Raw genomic sequence first — 13,765 nt, forward strand, 5'->3', positions numbered from 1 at the left:
CGGGACTTCACTTTGTTTTCTTCAATTTTTGTTTTTTCAGAGGACAGGTAGATGAGATAGCTATGTGATCTCCACCACAGTTGGCACATTTTGTTAAAGTTTTTGGACACATTTTAAAATTGTGATTGTCAGAACATATGGAACAAACTTCATTGTTTCTACAAAATTTAGCAATATGGCCAAATTTCATACAGCGTAGACACTGTTTAATAGGGGGTACATATACATTAACCTCATGCCTCCAGTGATCAAGTGTTACATACTCAGGTAACAACGTTGATGCAAATGTGACTGCAACAGTTTGCGTTGGAACAAAGGAGACAACACCCTGTGGGTCCTTTACTCGCCGCATGAACCTTCTCACAGCAATAACTTTTTTACTCGATGCAATTAATTGATGAACTTTTTTGGTGGAGTAATCAGTGGGAACAGAAGTCAGAACTCCAGTGACCTCCGTTTCAGAAGCCGGAATTGAGGCAACCATCTCCAACTCGCTAAGTAACTTTTCATTTTTTAAAAATACATTCGCATTGTTAGGCAGGTCAAAGGTAACACCAACTTTAAAAGCATTAACGGACCTCAGGTGCAACACACCCGATACGCAATGCCTCCTGATTCCATTTGACAGACCCAACCTGTCCTTGTCTGATATTTTGACTTCACCCTGCTTGCGATTGAGAAATACAATAAATTCCTTCTTATTTGAATTTTCGTCGTATAACCTATAATAATTTGTCGCTCTATAAGGGGTATACTTCTCTTTATCCTTTCTTCTTACAATGAGACGTTCAGTCACCTCCGCGTCAGATACCGAGGATTCGGATAGGGGAAGTTCGTCTGCTGGTTCTGCGTCGCTCTGGCCGTTCTTCGGCCTTTTACCTGTACGCTTCCCCATGGCGATGGGGAAGCGCACTTAACAATTTATATATACAAAAATCGAATATTTATAAACCAGGATAAACAATTTACAAGTATGAAAAATATATGCACTATGAACAATAATTTAAACAATTTTTTTTTGTATAAGCGCGCCTTCCTTCGTTCACTCGTTCCCGCCAAAAAAAACTCACCTTTATATTATTTAATTTTATTTATTATTATAGATCTTAGTTACCAGGTCATAATATTAAAAAAAAATCTATTATTCTATTTTTTTTCTGTGCTACAGCCTGCCCATAATTGGCGAAAAAAAAAGATTGTATAATAATAAAAAATAAAAATACACTACGGTAATAATAAAAAATGATAATATTACGTCCTTCTTCTAGTTTATATCATTTGTTTATATGTAATGGTTATTGAATATAAATGTTTACTTAGTCCAATCTGCATTCATCGCTGTCTTATACGAATTTATGAAGAAAATTTTAACGTTGTATTTTTTATGCATACGAGTGGACCTTCGCCCAAACTAAACTAATTTGCCACGAAAGTGAAATGTTGTAGATTAATATTACAGTCATTTGTAAAATCGTTGTGCGTATATGTGTATGGAAATGAATTTACAAACGTTATTTCAGGACTTTAATCCAAGGTAATAGCAACTTTAATAGCAACTTTAACTTAAACGTCGATACTCGAAATTTGTAATACTCGATTATATTATACTTTCAGTAAGTTCGTTGTGCATACCTGTTTATTCGTATTTACGGCGTTGTTGGCTCTCAAATTAGACAAAACCATATCATGGTCATATTTTGCCGTCTTCACTCCAATATGGATATGGAAATTCCTGGTGGTACTTGGTGCTACTGTGGGTACCTATGTATGGTGGAAATATCCTCATTTCAGGTAAAGTAGATATTAATTGATAAACTTTTGCCAAACTTGTTTACTCAACACAACTCAGTTTTCCTTTAAAGTAGGTCAACAGGATAAAAAGTCATTTTTATACACTTCAACAACCCCTTATTTAGTGAATAAAATTATATTTCCCCTTTATCTGTATGTACACTTCATGTTCTTGAATGCATCGGAAGATTATATTTATATAACTAGTTTGTATATTAAAAATAACAAATTTTTTATATATTTTACCATTATGTCATGAACATTTTGGTTAGAAATTTGAATCATGTGTTTTTATGTATGTTTAAGTATGTATATCATATTTAATATAATGTTGTCTGTGAACTTTTGGAACTATGAGGTTCAGGCTATGCCTAGTTTAAGGCAAAATAATTTGTGTGTGTTAATATTATTATTATTAATGCAAGACATACTTCAGTCCAAAGCGAGGAAACACAATTTTGTGTGCAATAGCATTAAAGGTCATATAAATACATTATAGGTTGAAGAAAAAGTTTCTTCACATTTCATATGAAAACTCAAGACCGTTTTAATTGAGATCTTCTGATTAAAAAAACAGTACAAGTGGTGCTAACAGTACTCTTTTGATTTTAACCTGGTATTGTCAAATAATTCTGAGGAGACCAAAAGAGTTGGAAATCTGATGGTTCAACATCAGGGCTATATGGTTAACACCTTCTTCTTTAACTCTACATTTTTGCTAAGTTTCTAAAGATGAATAATTTGATTTCTATTGATGAAATCTGGCCACTTTCTCTGGACTTCTTGCTGTAATCTCATCAGTTCATAATGAGCTTCAAATTGCTCAACACCAACCAAGTGTCTATTGAGTCTCTTGTATTTTCTTCTCACAAGCTCTAATTTAAACGAAATATCTATAATGATGATTTAAAAGTGAGCTTAAGTCTATTTGAATAAAGTTAATTTGGCTTTGACCCAACCAGTTATAAATAGTACAGTCAAAGAGATTGAATTACAAATTTATTCATACTACCTATACACAAAAAGACTAAAATCCCAAAACTATTAATATTACCTATTGACAGATTGATGCCACTTTGATATAAAAAAAAATATTTTTACCTCGAAGCCTCATGTGCTATTTAACATGAGAGTGTGTTTAAATAGCTAAAATGTGTGTTGATGTCTCAAACAATCAACACAACTTAGTATTGAGTCAGCTCCTTTTAGCAATTCAAATTCAAACTCAAATTCAAATATTTTTATTATTGAAAGTCAAAAAACTACCATTCCAAAATGAACGCCTCAGACCTGAGAAGAATGGGCGCAACAAACTCAGCAGGCTTTTTTTTCATCGAATAAATATGTTTACAAAGTAATATTGTACAATTAAACTTATTATTTAATAGCCTGAGGGTGGTCACTCCATTTCCAATCTGTGGTATCATTAAGAAAGTCATTTATGTTATAGTAACCTTTACCACACAAACATTTTTTAACAATTCTTTTGAATGAATCACATGCTGCACAGTTTCTTGACTTGTTTCATATTATTCTTATTTTAAATTTTATATTGCTTTTTTTTTCCTCTTTAACTATGTGTATACAATTATTTTTTTCTAATGTGATTTAGTGGCATTAGATTTTTCTATTGTATTCTATTCTAAATTGAATATGGTGTTAATTAATAAGTAATATCTTTTTAGATTGGAGGGTGAAGCCTATATTCATTACAAAGCAATGTTAATAAGTCTTGCCATTCATTTAATACTATTAATGTTTGAGTTGCTGGTGTGTGACCAGTTGACTACATATGGTCATGTATGGATACTTATTTTCATACCACTCATTTTTATAAGCATAGTTTCTATTGCAATATGTATATGGTGTGTTAAACATGATCGCAGCTATGAGGTTAGTATTAATTATTGGTTACTATCTTTTGATATACAGTAAAAGCTCTTTATTCGCGGGGTATATGTTCCATAAATATGCCGCGAATAAGAAACCGTGAATATAGAATGGTAACTTATATCGAATTATTAGGGATAATGTGCCTAGGTGACAAAATAAAAAACAAACAAATAAAAAAATCAATTTAATTGAATTTTATGACCATGCTTATTAATTATTATCTTCAGGCTTAGGCAATGGTTTGAAGATTTATATAATAATGTATAATAAATTAAAAGCTCCTTCAGTTAAAACTGATACTCAGCAGTGGCATTAGCAATTTGCCTCTTAAAAATAACTTTTCGTTCCATAGACGGATCAATTTTCATAAAGAAATCACAAAGCTCATTTGCCATCCTTAAACTTTCACTAAGATTTTTCAGATTAAATCTCACATTTCCAGTACTTGTTGAAGCCTCTTCTTCAATGTGCTGTGAATTTAACATTTCTTCCAAGTTGATTTCAGTCAAATCTTCACCTTGCTATTCAAGCAACTCCTCAATGTCACTAGTTTCTATCTTTTCGAATCCATCTCGACCTATTCCATTCGCAATTTCGGCTATGTTGGAATTATTTTTATTTATATGCATGTACTATACCGATTACATCCCCGAATAAAGAAATCTTTAGCCGCGAATATAGCAATTGGGACACAATTTTTTAATCCGCGAATAGTTAAAACGCAAATGAAGGAAGCGCGAATAAGAAGCTTTAACTGTATATTAAATTTGAAAAATAAAATATAAAATTGATATATTATATGTAACTCAAGAAAATATCCAATATATGTAACTAATGCCAAAGTGATAAAATTAAGTTTTGTACCTAAATTTGAAAGATTATTGATATTACAAAAACTGCCCTCTACTAATTCTACCTACCTTCATCTACTATTAACCATTATTATTATCATGCACCATAATCAAGGCTTTTTAGTGAATTGTATCTGATGGTCTTATATTTTTTCCAGCTGGAGTTATTTTGTGCTGTTAATATACTGCAGTTTATATTCCTGGCCTTAAAACTTGATGGGATTATACTTTGGTCATGGGAAGTTGTGTTCGTGCCCCTTTGGATACTGATGTGTCTGAGCTTAGTAGGTAAGTATCATTACTAATAAACCCATTTGCAAAAAAAAAAATTGGCGCTCAAAACTTTTCTGTACCACATAGACATTTTCTTAGTAATTAACTTTGGGAATAGTTAACAGATACAGGTTATTGGTAATTCCCTTTAGGAGGTGATAAGGGTGACTATTTGCGATAACTTTTTAATTTCCCCGGGGTATAAAAAGAATAGGGGAGTCCCAGGCCCAGGGGTGTCGTAAGTGGCGACTAAGGGCTTTTTAGAAGTGGGAGAGTCACGCTGCCGTCTTTTGACGTCAGCACAATCGGGCCAGACTCGTCCGGGTTAATAACCACACTCGCACAGAATGCCGGCGTGAAGTAGCGGCCTAGTGCCGCTATGTTTCGCATGGATTAGTGTCGAGGACCGGTGGCCATCCGCATCTATGCGTGTGTCTACAGGTCCTATAGTGGTAACGCAGAAACCGATCATCTCATGGGCTGCGTTCAAGCGGCAATTGACGACGTGCTTGCACAGATCCCCTCTGCTGAATTCATAGTCTTGGGTGATTTCAACGGGCACAATGCTGAATAGCTTGGATCACGTACCACAGACTACGCAGGGCGATCTGTGCATAATTTTGCATTGTCGTATGGTCTGTCTCAATTGGTTGAGTCGCCAACGCGGCTCCCGGATGTGGATAGCCACATGCCGTCCTTATTAGATCTTCTGCTGACTACACATCCCGATGGTTACCAGGTCTTTGTCGACGCCCCTCTCGGAACGTCCGACCATTGCCTGGTCAGGAGTGTAGTGCCTATCCGACGTCCACGTCGCAGGCGACCCGCCGCGTTTGGCACTACAAGTCAGCAGATTGGGATAGGATGCGTTCCTTTTTTGCATCCTACCCTTGGGGCAGGGTTTGTTTCCCTTCGGATGATCCTAGTGCCTGCGCCGTTGCAGTAGCCCGATATGATACTACAGGGCATGGATATTTTATACCAAGCTCTGTAGTACCGATCGGTGGCAGATCACAGCCCTGGTTCGATGCGTCAGTTAAAGCAGTAATTGACTGCAAAAAACAGGCGTATCGAACTTGGGTTACGGCGCTGGGCACAAAGGATCCGAACTGCATAGTTCTTAAGAGGAAATACAACCGTGCCTCCAGATTTTTTAAGCGGCAAATCGCCCGTGCAAAGTCAAAACACGTCGTCAAAATCGGCGAGCAGCTTTCCAGTTACCCGACCGGAACACGCAAGTTCTGGTCGTTGTCGAAAGCTGCTCTTGGTAACTACAGCCAGCCGTCTATGCCGCCGTTGCACATGAGGAATGACACCCTGGCCCATACGGCAAAAGAGAAAGCGGATCTCCTGTGCGCTGTTTTCGCCTCCAACTCGACTCTTGACTACAACGGAAAAACACCGCCGACCATCCCGCGGTGTCAGAGCTCTATGCCTGAAGTACAGTTCAGACAGAAAACTGTTGGGCCGGATGACATTTCTCCAATCGTGCTTAGAACGTGTGCCCCTGAGTTGACGCCGGTGCTAACGCGTTTATTCCGGCACTCTTATTCCAAAGGCGTAGTCCCTGACTCATGGAAGTCAGCCCTTGTCCATCCGATCCAAAAAAAAGGAGACAGTTCGGATCCGGCAAACTACAGGCCTATTGCTATTACCTCCCTGCTCTCCAAAATCATGGAGAGCATAATTAGCCGTCAGCTCTTGGTATACCTAGAGGGTCACCAGTTGATCAACGACCGACAATACGGCTTTCGCCATGGTCGGTCGGCAGGTGATCTTCTGGTATACCTAACACATGATGGGCTGCGGCTATTGAAAGCAAGGTGGAAGGCCTGGCAGTTAGCCTGGATATAGCGAAGGCCTTTGATCGTGTATGGTACGAGGCGCTCCTCTCAAAACTTCCATCATTTGGCCTTCCCGAGAGCTTGTGCAAGTGGACCTCCAGCTTCCTCACTGGGCGCAGCATACAGGTCGTTGTCGACGGACCTCGAACCCGAAGCCCGTGAATGCTGGAGTGCCCAAGGCTGTGTGCTATCTCCTACGCTGTTTCTTCTGCATATCAATGATATGTTGGAAACCTCCAACATTCATTGCTATGCAGCCGACAGCACTGGTGATGCCGTATACACGAGCCATGCTGATCTCTCTCGGGAAATCGTCGACCAGTGCCGGGAGAAACTTGAGTCTTCTATCGAGTCCTCTCTTTAGAAGGTCGCGGAATGGGGTAAATTGAACCTTGTCCAGTTTAACCCCCAGAAGACTCAAGTTTGCGCGTTTACCACTAAAAATACCCCATTTGTCGTATCACCGCTCTTCGACAACGCTTCCCTAAAAAAAAGCCTCGCCTAGTATCGGAATACTGGGTCTCGAAATCTCGAGCGATTGCCAATTTCGTGGCCATCTGGAGGTTAAAGCCAAATTGGCTTCAAAGAAACTGGGCGTCATTAATAGAGCACGGCAATACTTCAAGCCGGCACATTCTAGCGTTGTACAAGGCGCAGGTCCGGCCACACTTGGAGTATTGCTGTCATCTCTGGCGACTGGGGTGCACCAGACCTCACCATCATCCACTCCATCCATTTCACCTCGATCCATTTGACCGCGTGCAACGCAGAGCAGCTCGAATTTTCGGGAACCCAGTGCTCTGTGAATGGCTAGATAACTGCGCGCTGTGTAGAGACGTCGCTTCATTGTGTGTCTTCTACCGAATTTATCACGGGGAGTGTTCCGAAGAGCTGTTTAACCTGATTCCTGCCGCCGAAGTCCACCTTCGCACGACACGCCTAAAGTTAGGATATCATCCCCACCATCTGTATGTGTGGCGGTCCTCCACAGTGCGGTTTTCAAGGAGCTTTCTTCCACGAACTACAAAGCTGTGAAATGAGCTTCCTTTTGCGGTATTTCCGGGACGACACGACATTCCTTCCAAAAAAAGCGCGTACACCTTCCCTAAAGGCCGGCAACGTTCCTGTGATTCCTCTGGTGTTGCAAGAGAATGTGGGGCGGCGGTGATCACTTAACACCAGATGACTCGTACGCTCGTTTGTCCTCCTTTTCCAACCTGCATTTGATTTATTTGCAAATATTGTTGCTTAATTAGAACATGTAACATTATAAAAAAATTATTGGCACTAGTGTTTTAACCCGAGTTTTAAATTATTAGAGATTGATTGAAGCTTTTGTTTGTTTCAGGTGTATTGTATAGTATAATATTCGCAGGGATCTTGCTGAGAACTCCAGAAGTAAATATACAACAACGTCGGACCAGCCTCAACTCTGCACTGGCCTACACCTTCACCGTTGTGCCCGTTTTGGCGTTTCAGGTGTGCTGTTGTATTATTTTGTGTAACATTTCTTGTACAATAGCCAAATGCATTAGAAAAGGGGTTTATCTTTTTTGGTGTATCAATCAACCTTTTGGCGTATTTCTGGGAGTTTCTACTTACTAGTGCAATTTAATCCTAATAATGTTCTACGAGAGGAAAGTCGCAGATACATATTATGCTACTAGAAAAGTTAGTTTGTTTTCTCCCAAATTTTTTGTTGAGCTCATAACACCAGTTAAATATCCAGGAGTTTTTAAATCATCATGTATACATCCGAGTCGTATAATGTGTTTATTTATTAATCTCATTCCATAAACTAACTTTCACTTCAGGTCATTGATGGTGAATTATCACTGCCGGTTCTCGTACATTACATGGGACACGGGTACGATATCGTATTTACCATATTGACCTGGGAAAACCTTTTATTTGGGCGCTTACCAGTAGAAGGCTTCTTTGCACAGTGATGCCCTTTTATGACATTAAGCAGTAGTGTGTGGGCACTGTTTGTGTTGATTTGAAGGGCGCCGTTGCTGGGTAAATTACTGTCGTGTCGGTCGAAAGTTTTGCTTGCGTCGTCACCTCAAACTTCCAATCGGTACTTTCGAAATGATATATGAGAACGGCAGTTTGGAAATTAATTATTATATTTTTCAGGTTCTTATCACCAACAAGTTGGACGGCGATAAATCTTTACCATACATAGTGGTAGTGAGTCCCCTCTTCGTCACCTTCGCCACTCTTATTATTATGTCATTTAGCTCCAAAGGAGGTAATAGATGTGAGTATATCATCATTTATGTAATATGCAGTGTAAATTATATATTATTGTTTTCAATTCAAATATTCACAGCGGTGCCATAATTTCCTCTGGTATAGGGCTATACCCTACGCCAGTAGTTAATTATCATCATGAGACTTGAATCATCGTTGTTAACGATTAACAAGATATGGTATTTTTTTTTTATAAAAGTGTAATAGGAAATAAAATTAAAGTTCAAAAAAAAAATCTACTCATCTTTCCGATAATATTTAAAAGCATGCCAAATTACATCTTCCTGATGAGCGTCGGTGGCACAAAGGCTATAAGGCTGGCCTCACACATCCGGAATGGCTATCTCGATTCATAATCTAAATTCCGGCATTTTGCCTCGACCATATGTTAAAAATTCAGATCGATCCGTAGTCCCGTGACTATCGGGCACATGAAGACGTCTATAAGGAAGAGACGTTAATATCTAATAATCGCATTGCTTTTGGCTCTGCATAATAAAAAAAAGATATGCGAACGTAAAAAAGAAAAACGCTTCAAGTGTCAAGTTGACAATTATTTCAGTTGACACTCAAATGACACATGTTCAGTTGATACTGTCATAGAGTCATAGATTCTATTTGTTATTTTCAGAAACAATACTTACATAAAGTCAAAATATGTTTATCATAATATGATCGATTTATCGTATTTCAAGAACTGTATTATAGTCTGTGGTTGTTTCTTATTGACTGGACGCTTCACTAAGTGCGGTACCCGTCAATTTTTCTTAATATAATAAAGATGGAGTATCAATACAACAAAGTCTTATCACAACGTAAACTTTTAGGGTGGTTCGGTATCAGGAAAGACTTCTGCCAGTTCCTCCTATCAGTATTTCCATTGCTGCAAGAGTATGCCAACATTGCATACAACAACAACGGCAACCGAGGATCCTCAGGCATCCCAACGGAACCGCCTGTCAACCAGGAACCATACAGGGACGAAGCTCAGAGAAAAGTCAAGGATGGTAAGAAGTCGTTGAAAAACCAAAAGAAAAATGAAGCGATGAAGCCTGTTATGCCGCTCACATGTATCGACATGCCTGATTGATGCGACGCGCGCAGCGACCGATGTTGAACGAGCTCTTTGAAGAAGCAATAAGGTGATTATTGTTTAGTTATCATTGTTATGTTTTAATCCTATTTAAGTGAATAGCTCTTACGCTTTATGGTACAAAGTAGGCTTATGATCAGTTCAAGGTCACACTATTGTTGTCTTGAGTAATTTAAATATGTGAAGAGCGCACTGTATGCATATCTTGAGCAATACAAATAGGGTGGAACGAATGGTGGTTAAATATTACATTCAAAATATGTTTCAGTATATCCGTTCAGCATTCTTATTGGATGAGGTACTCACATATATGTATATAGATAAAATTGTTTAAGATTTTTTTTTAATTAGTATTTAAAATTAACTTTTTATGAGTTATTACAGTGCTTTTAGAGTAATAAAATGAAATCCATTATTTTTAAGCTTGCTCGAGAAAATCCTTTGATAAAGTTTTAATTTAATTTTGAATTTTGAAAATAAAAAATGTAAAAATCTAAGAGAAATTTTAATAGTTGTAGCATTTTAAAGTATAAAACAATAGAATAAGAATAAAATCATGTATATTTATATAATCTACAAATATAATAAATATTATTTACCCAAAACATCCCATTTATTGTAATCGCGAAAATGAAAAAATTGTGTTTTTAAATTTTCTTATTGGGTGTGTTGGTTTGAGCTGATGGCCTCAAGTAACAAATGCTCTATATAAATAATATGATTATAAAATTTAATTGTTTTATAACATAGGCATGAGTACATAAATTGAATTATAAAAAAATACTGAAAACATAAAATATATCCACAAGGTCCAACTACCGACCTACAGAGGGTTCACTATTCAGCTGTAAGTGATACAGTGAGACAAGTAGAGACGAAGTGATTGTGCACCCAGTACTTTATTTTAATATTAATAGATCAAATGTGCAGTTGCTATATCTTCATAGTGTCACTCTTTGATATGTGCATTAATTCATCATGTTTGGCTTCCTGTTTGGGTAACCAATTATAGGGTGGTTTTAATAAATCAATTCTTACATGCCCTTAACAGTGAACAGTGGTTCTAAAACAATAAAGATTATTAGGGCCCCATGCTCTTTCGTTGATAGTTGACATTAAAACTACATAGAAGAGTTGTATGTGGGTTTAAATACAGACACGAGTTGTTGTCCGGTTCACTAACTTGTTCGGATATCATTTTTAATTAGATGGAATATAATTATAACACTAAACATTAACTTATATCAAATAAGTCGAGAGTGAGATTAACTAAAAAGTCCAGACTTTTATCAAAATCAGGCTCCTTTTCATGACTTTTCAAGTTATTCAATGGTAACCCTAGTCTTTATATTATATCCAGTCATATTACTGAACTCAAATAGTGGTCTACTATAATAATATTAAACACCTGTGGACTATGGTGCTGGAAATTTTGCTGGAAGCTTTAACATAAGTGTTACACTTGTCCGTAGTGCACCAATGATCTATTGCCCCTAGAAGACCAACGGTATTATTACAAAAAAATAATTTAAACATGGCTTAAACACGTGTTTTGCTAGACAGTGAGCCAAATATAAAACCTTGTCAGTGACCTACCAATAACGATCTCTAAAATGAAGTTTAATTTTTTCTATTACAAAACAGTGTTTAGCTTGCGTTTAACTAAAACGTCTATAGTAACAACATAAACTGAAGTGAACAGGAAAAATTAAAGAAAATTTATGTCAGCTGTCATCTGTCTGTCATCATATAGACAATCTTCGACTCGTGTTTAAATATAAGCAATGTCTAAAGATTGTGGAATGCAATGCTGAACAACAGAAAGACACAGATTTGTAATAGAACTTTTTTAAAACAAGTGTTCAACACATGTTTAACTTTTTTGTAATAACACATTAAGTGTTTGATTTTATGGTAATGTTTATTTTTATCTGGCAAATATGATGTCATGTATTATTGGGGGTATACGGCGGGTAGTGCGAATTTTCTAGATTGAGGCTAAAATTTAATAAGTAAAGCAAATATGAATCGAAAATTTATTTTATTATGTTAAAATCGCAATAATTCTTGTTACCAGTGGTGAATGTGAAATCATGTACCTAATTGTTTTTTACTCATTCGTGTAAAAATGAAATGAAATTAGAATATAAGTAGATGATAAATTGTGTTAATATTATCGTAGCGAAATTTAAGCTTTAAATATGATTACTTCCACTCGGTCATACGCGTAGACCCCGGCAAGGATCTTGAGCGGTTAATGAAATTAATGCGCACCTAATTAATGTCATAATGACGTCGAGACTTTACAAATTAATAAAAATCATAATTGACATTCCTGTAATCTAAATCTTAGAATACTTGTTTTTTTTTATTGAGGTAGGTGGTACTTACCTCGTTTCATTAAGGTACACTAAGATAATTTATACGTCTAGATAGAGTCTTGCTGTTAGACAACCGATAAAAACAGGCCAGGAATATTTTTTTATGACAATAAGGGACGAGACGAGCAGGTCATTCAGCTGAAGGTAATTGATACGCCCTGCCCATTACAATGCAGTGCTGCTCGGGATTCTTGAAAACCCCAAAAACTACAATTGCGCTCGCCACCCAGACACCCAGTAATTTCACTAGCTACGGGGCCCTTCAAACCGAAACACAGTAATGCTTCACGGCAGAAATAGGTGCCGTTGTGGTACCCCTAAAGTAGCCGGCAACCTGTGCAAGGGAGCCTCACTTCGCGTTTGACTTAATTTTGTCTTGACTTGAAGGGAGAAATATGAATGTATTGAAGCAACACATGCTATAGCTATTGCATAGCATTTTTTATCAACTTATGCAATTATAATTATTTATTTATTCTATTTATGCGGTATTTTTTTTGATAAAATTAATTTTAAAAAAGCAAACGGGAAGTGAGTAATATTTAACTTGCAAGATTTGATTACAGACAGACAACGGGACAGGTGAAACTAAATAAAAATGCTTGTCATAATAATAAAAATTAAATAAACGTGATAAAAAGAATCAAGATGTACCCCAGGCTCGAACCTGGGACCTTCTGCACAAAAAGCATACGTGATAACCGCTGTTCCACGGCAACTGTAATGACCGTGCCGAAATATCTATATACATCTAGTAAGTAAGTGTTAGGTTATTTTCGTTACGGAATTTCTGGGTTCGGTCTCCACGCTCAAGGCCCGCGATAGAAGCTATGCAATTGCTTAAAATATTTTTTCTAAATTAATGTCGAAATGTACATTTGCGTATTAATAAATGACACCGCTGAAGATCCGTGCCGAGGCGTATAAGTATTCGTGAATTATTTTTTTAGTATTAGGTAAGATTAGATTAGTTAATGTATGTAGTTGGTTTAGGTGAAGCATTTTAGCAATAAAATCTAACACGAGCTTAGTGACTTGTATTCGCACATAATTATGTCTTTAATTATTTTTATATGAATCGTCTGCAGATGGCCTAAGTAAAGTGTGTTTATAAATTTTGTAGGTACAATCTAAGGTCCATTTGTAAATTGTAATGTACGTAATAATATTATCTGTGACGTTTCAAGACAATAGTAAAAATGAGTCATGTTCTTAGATTAAGAATTGTTCTCTGCTGCGCTCAAACTATATACCGCATCACTTAAGAACAATAGCTTTTTATTACGGCAACTATTAGATGCTTGTGTGCGTGGCATCTTGACACTCAATGGCATCTTAAAGTTTTTGTAACATACGGTTCGTGTTATGTTACACTGAAATTAA

The 13,765-nt window shown here is 36.9% G+C and overlaps 1 protein-coding gene across 1 annotated transcript; it reads left to right on the plus strand.

Annotated features, from left to right (window-relative positions):
* The first annotated feature begins 1,243 nt into the window (after positions 1-1,243).
* On the plus strand, positions 1,244-12,610 carry LOC126968073 (transmembrane protein 185A). The gene is made up of 7 exons (XM_050812884.1): positions 1,244-1,534; positions 1,615-1,791; positions 3,477-3,684; positions 4,694-4,823; positions 8,001-8,131; positions 8,792-8,915; positions 9,736-12,610. The coding sequence occupies exons 1-7, from the start codon at positions 1,485-1,487 to the stop codon at positions 9,996-9,998; spliced, it is 1,083 nt and encodes a 360-aa protein (XP_050668841.1). The 5' UTR covers positions 1,244-1,484; the 3' UTR covers positions 9,999-12,610.
* Positions 12,611-13,765: the final 1,155 nt, after the last annotated feature.

The sequence above is a fragment of the Leptidea sinapis genome, chromosome 14, assembly GCF_905404315.1.
Source record: "Leptidea sinapis chromosome 14, ilLepSina1.1, whole genome shotgun sequence".
Lineage (NCBI taxonomy): Eukaryota > Metazoa > Arthropoda > Insecta > Lepidoptera > Pieridae > Leptidea > Leptidea sinapis.

Excerpts from the sequence above, each read along its gene's own strand:
- LOC126968073 (XM_050812884.1), top strand. The coding sequence starts at position 1,485 with ATGTGTATGGAAATGAATTTACAAACGTTATTTCAGGACTTTAATCCA. Across the intron at positions 1,535-1,614 it reads TTTCAGGACTTTAATCCAAG|TAAGTTCGTTGTGCATACCT; the intron begins GTAATAGCAACT and ends TTATACTTTCAG. Across the intron at positions 3,685-4,693 it reads AACATGATCGCAGCTATGAG|CTGGAGTTATTTTGTGCTGT; the intron begins GTTAGTATTAAT and ends TATTTTTTCCAG.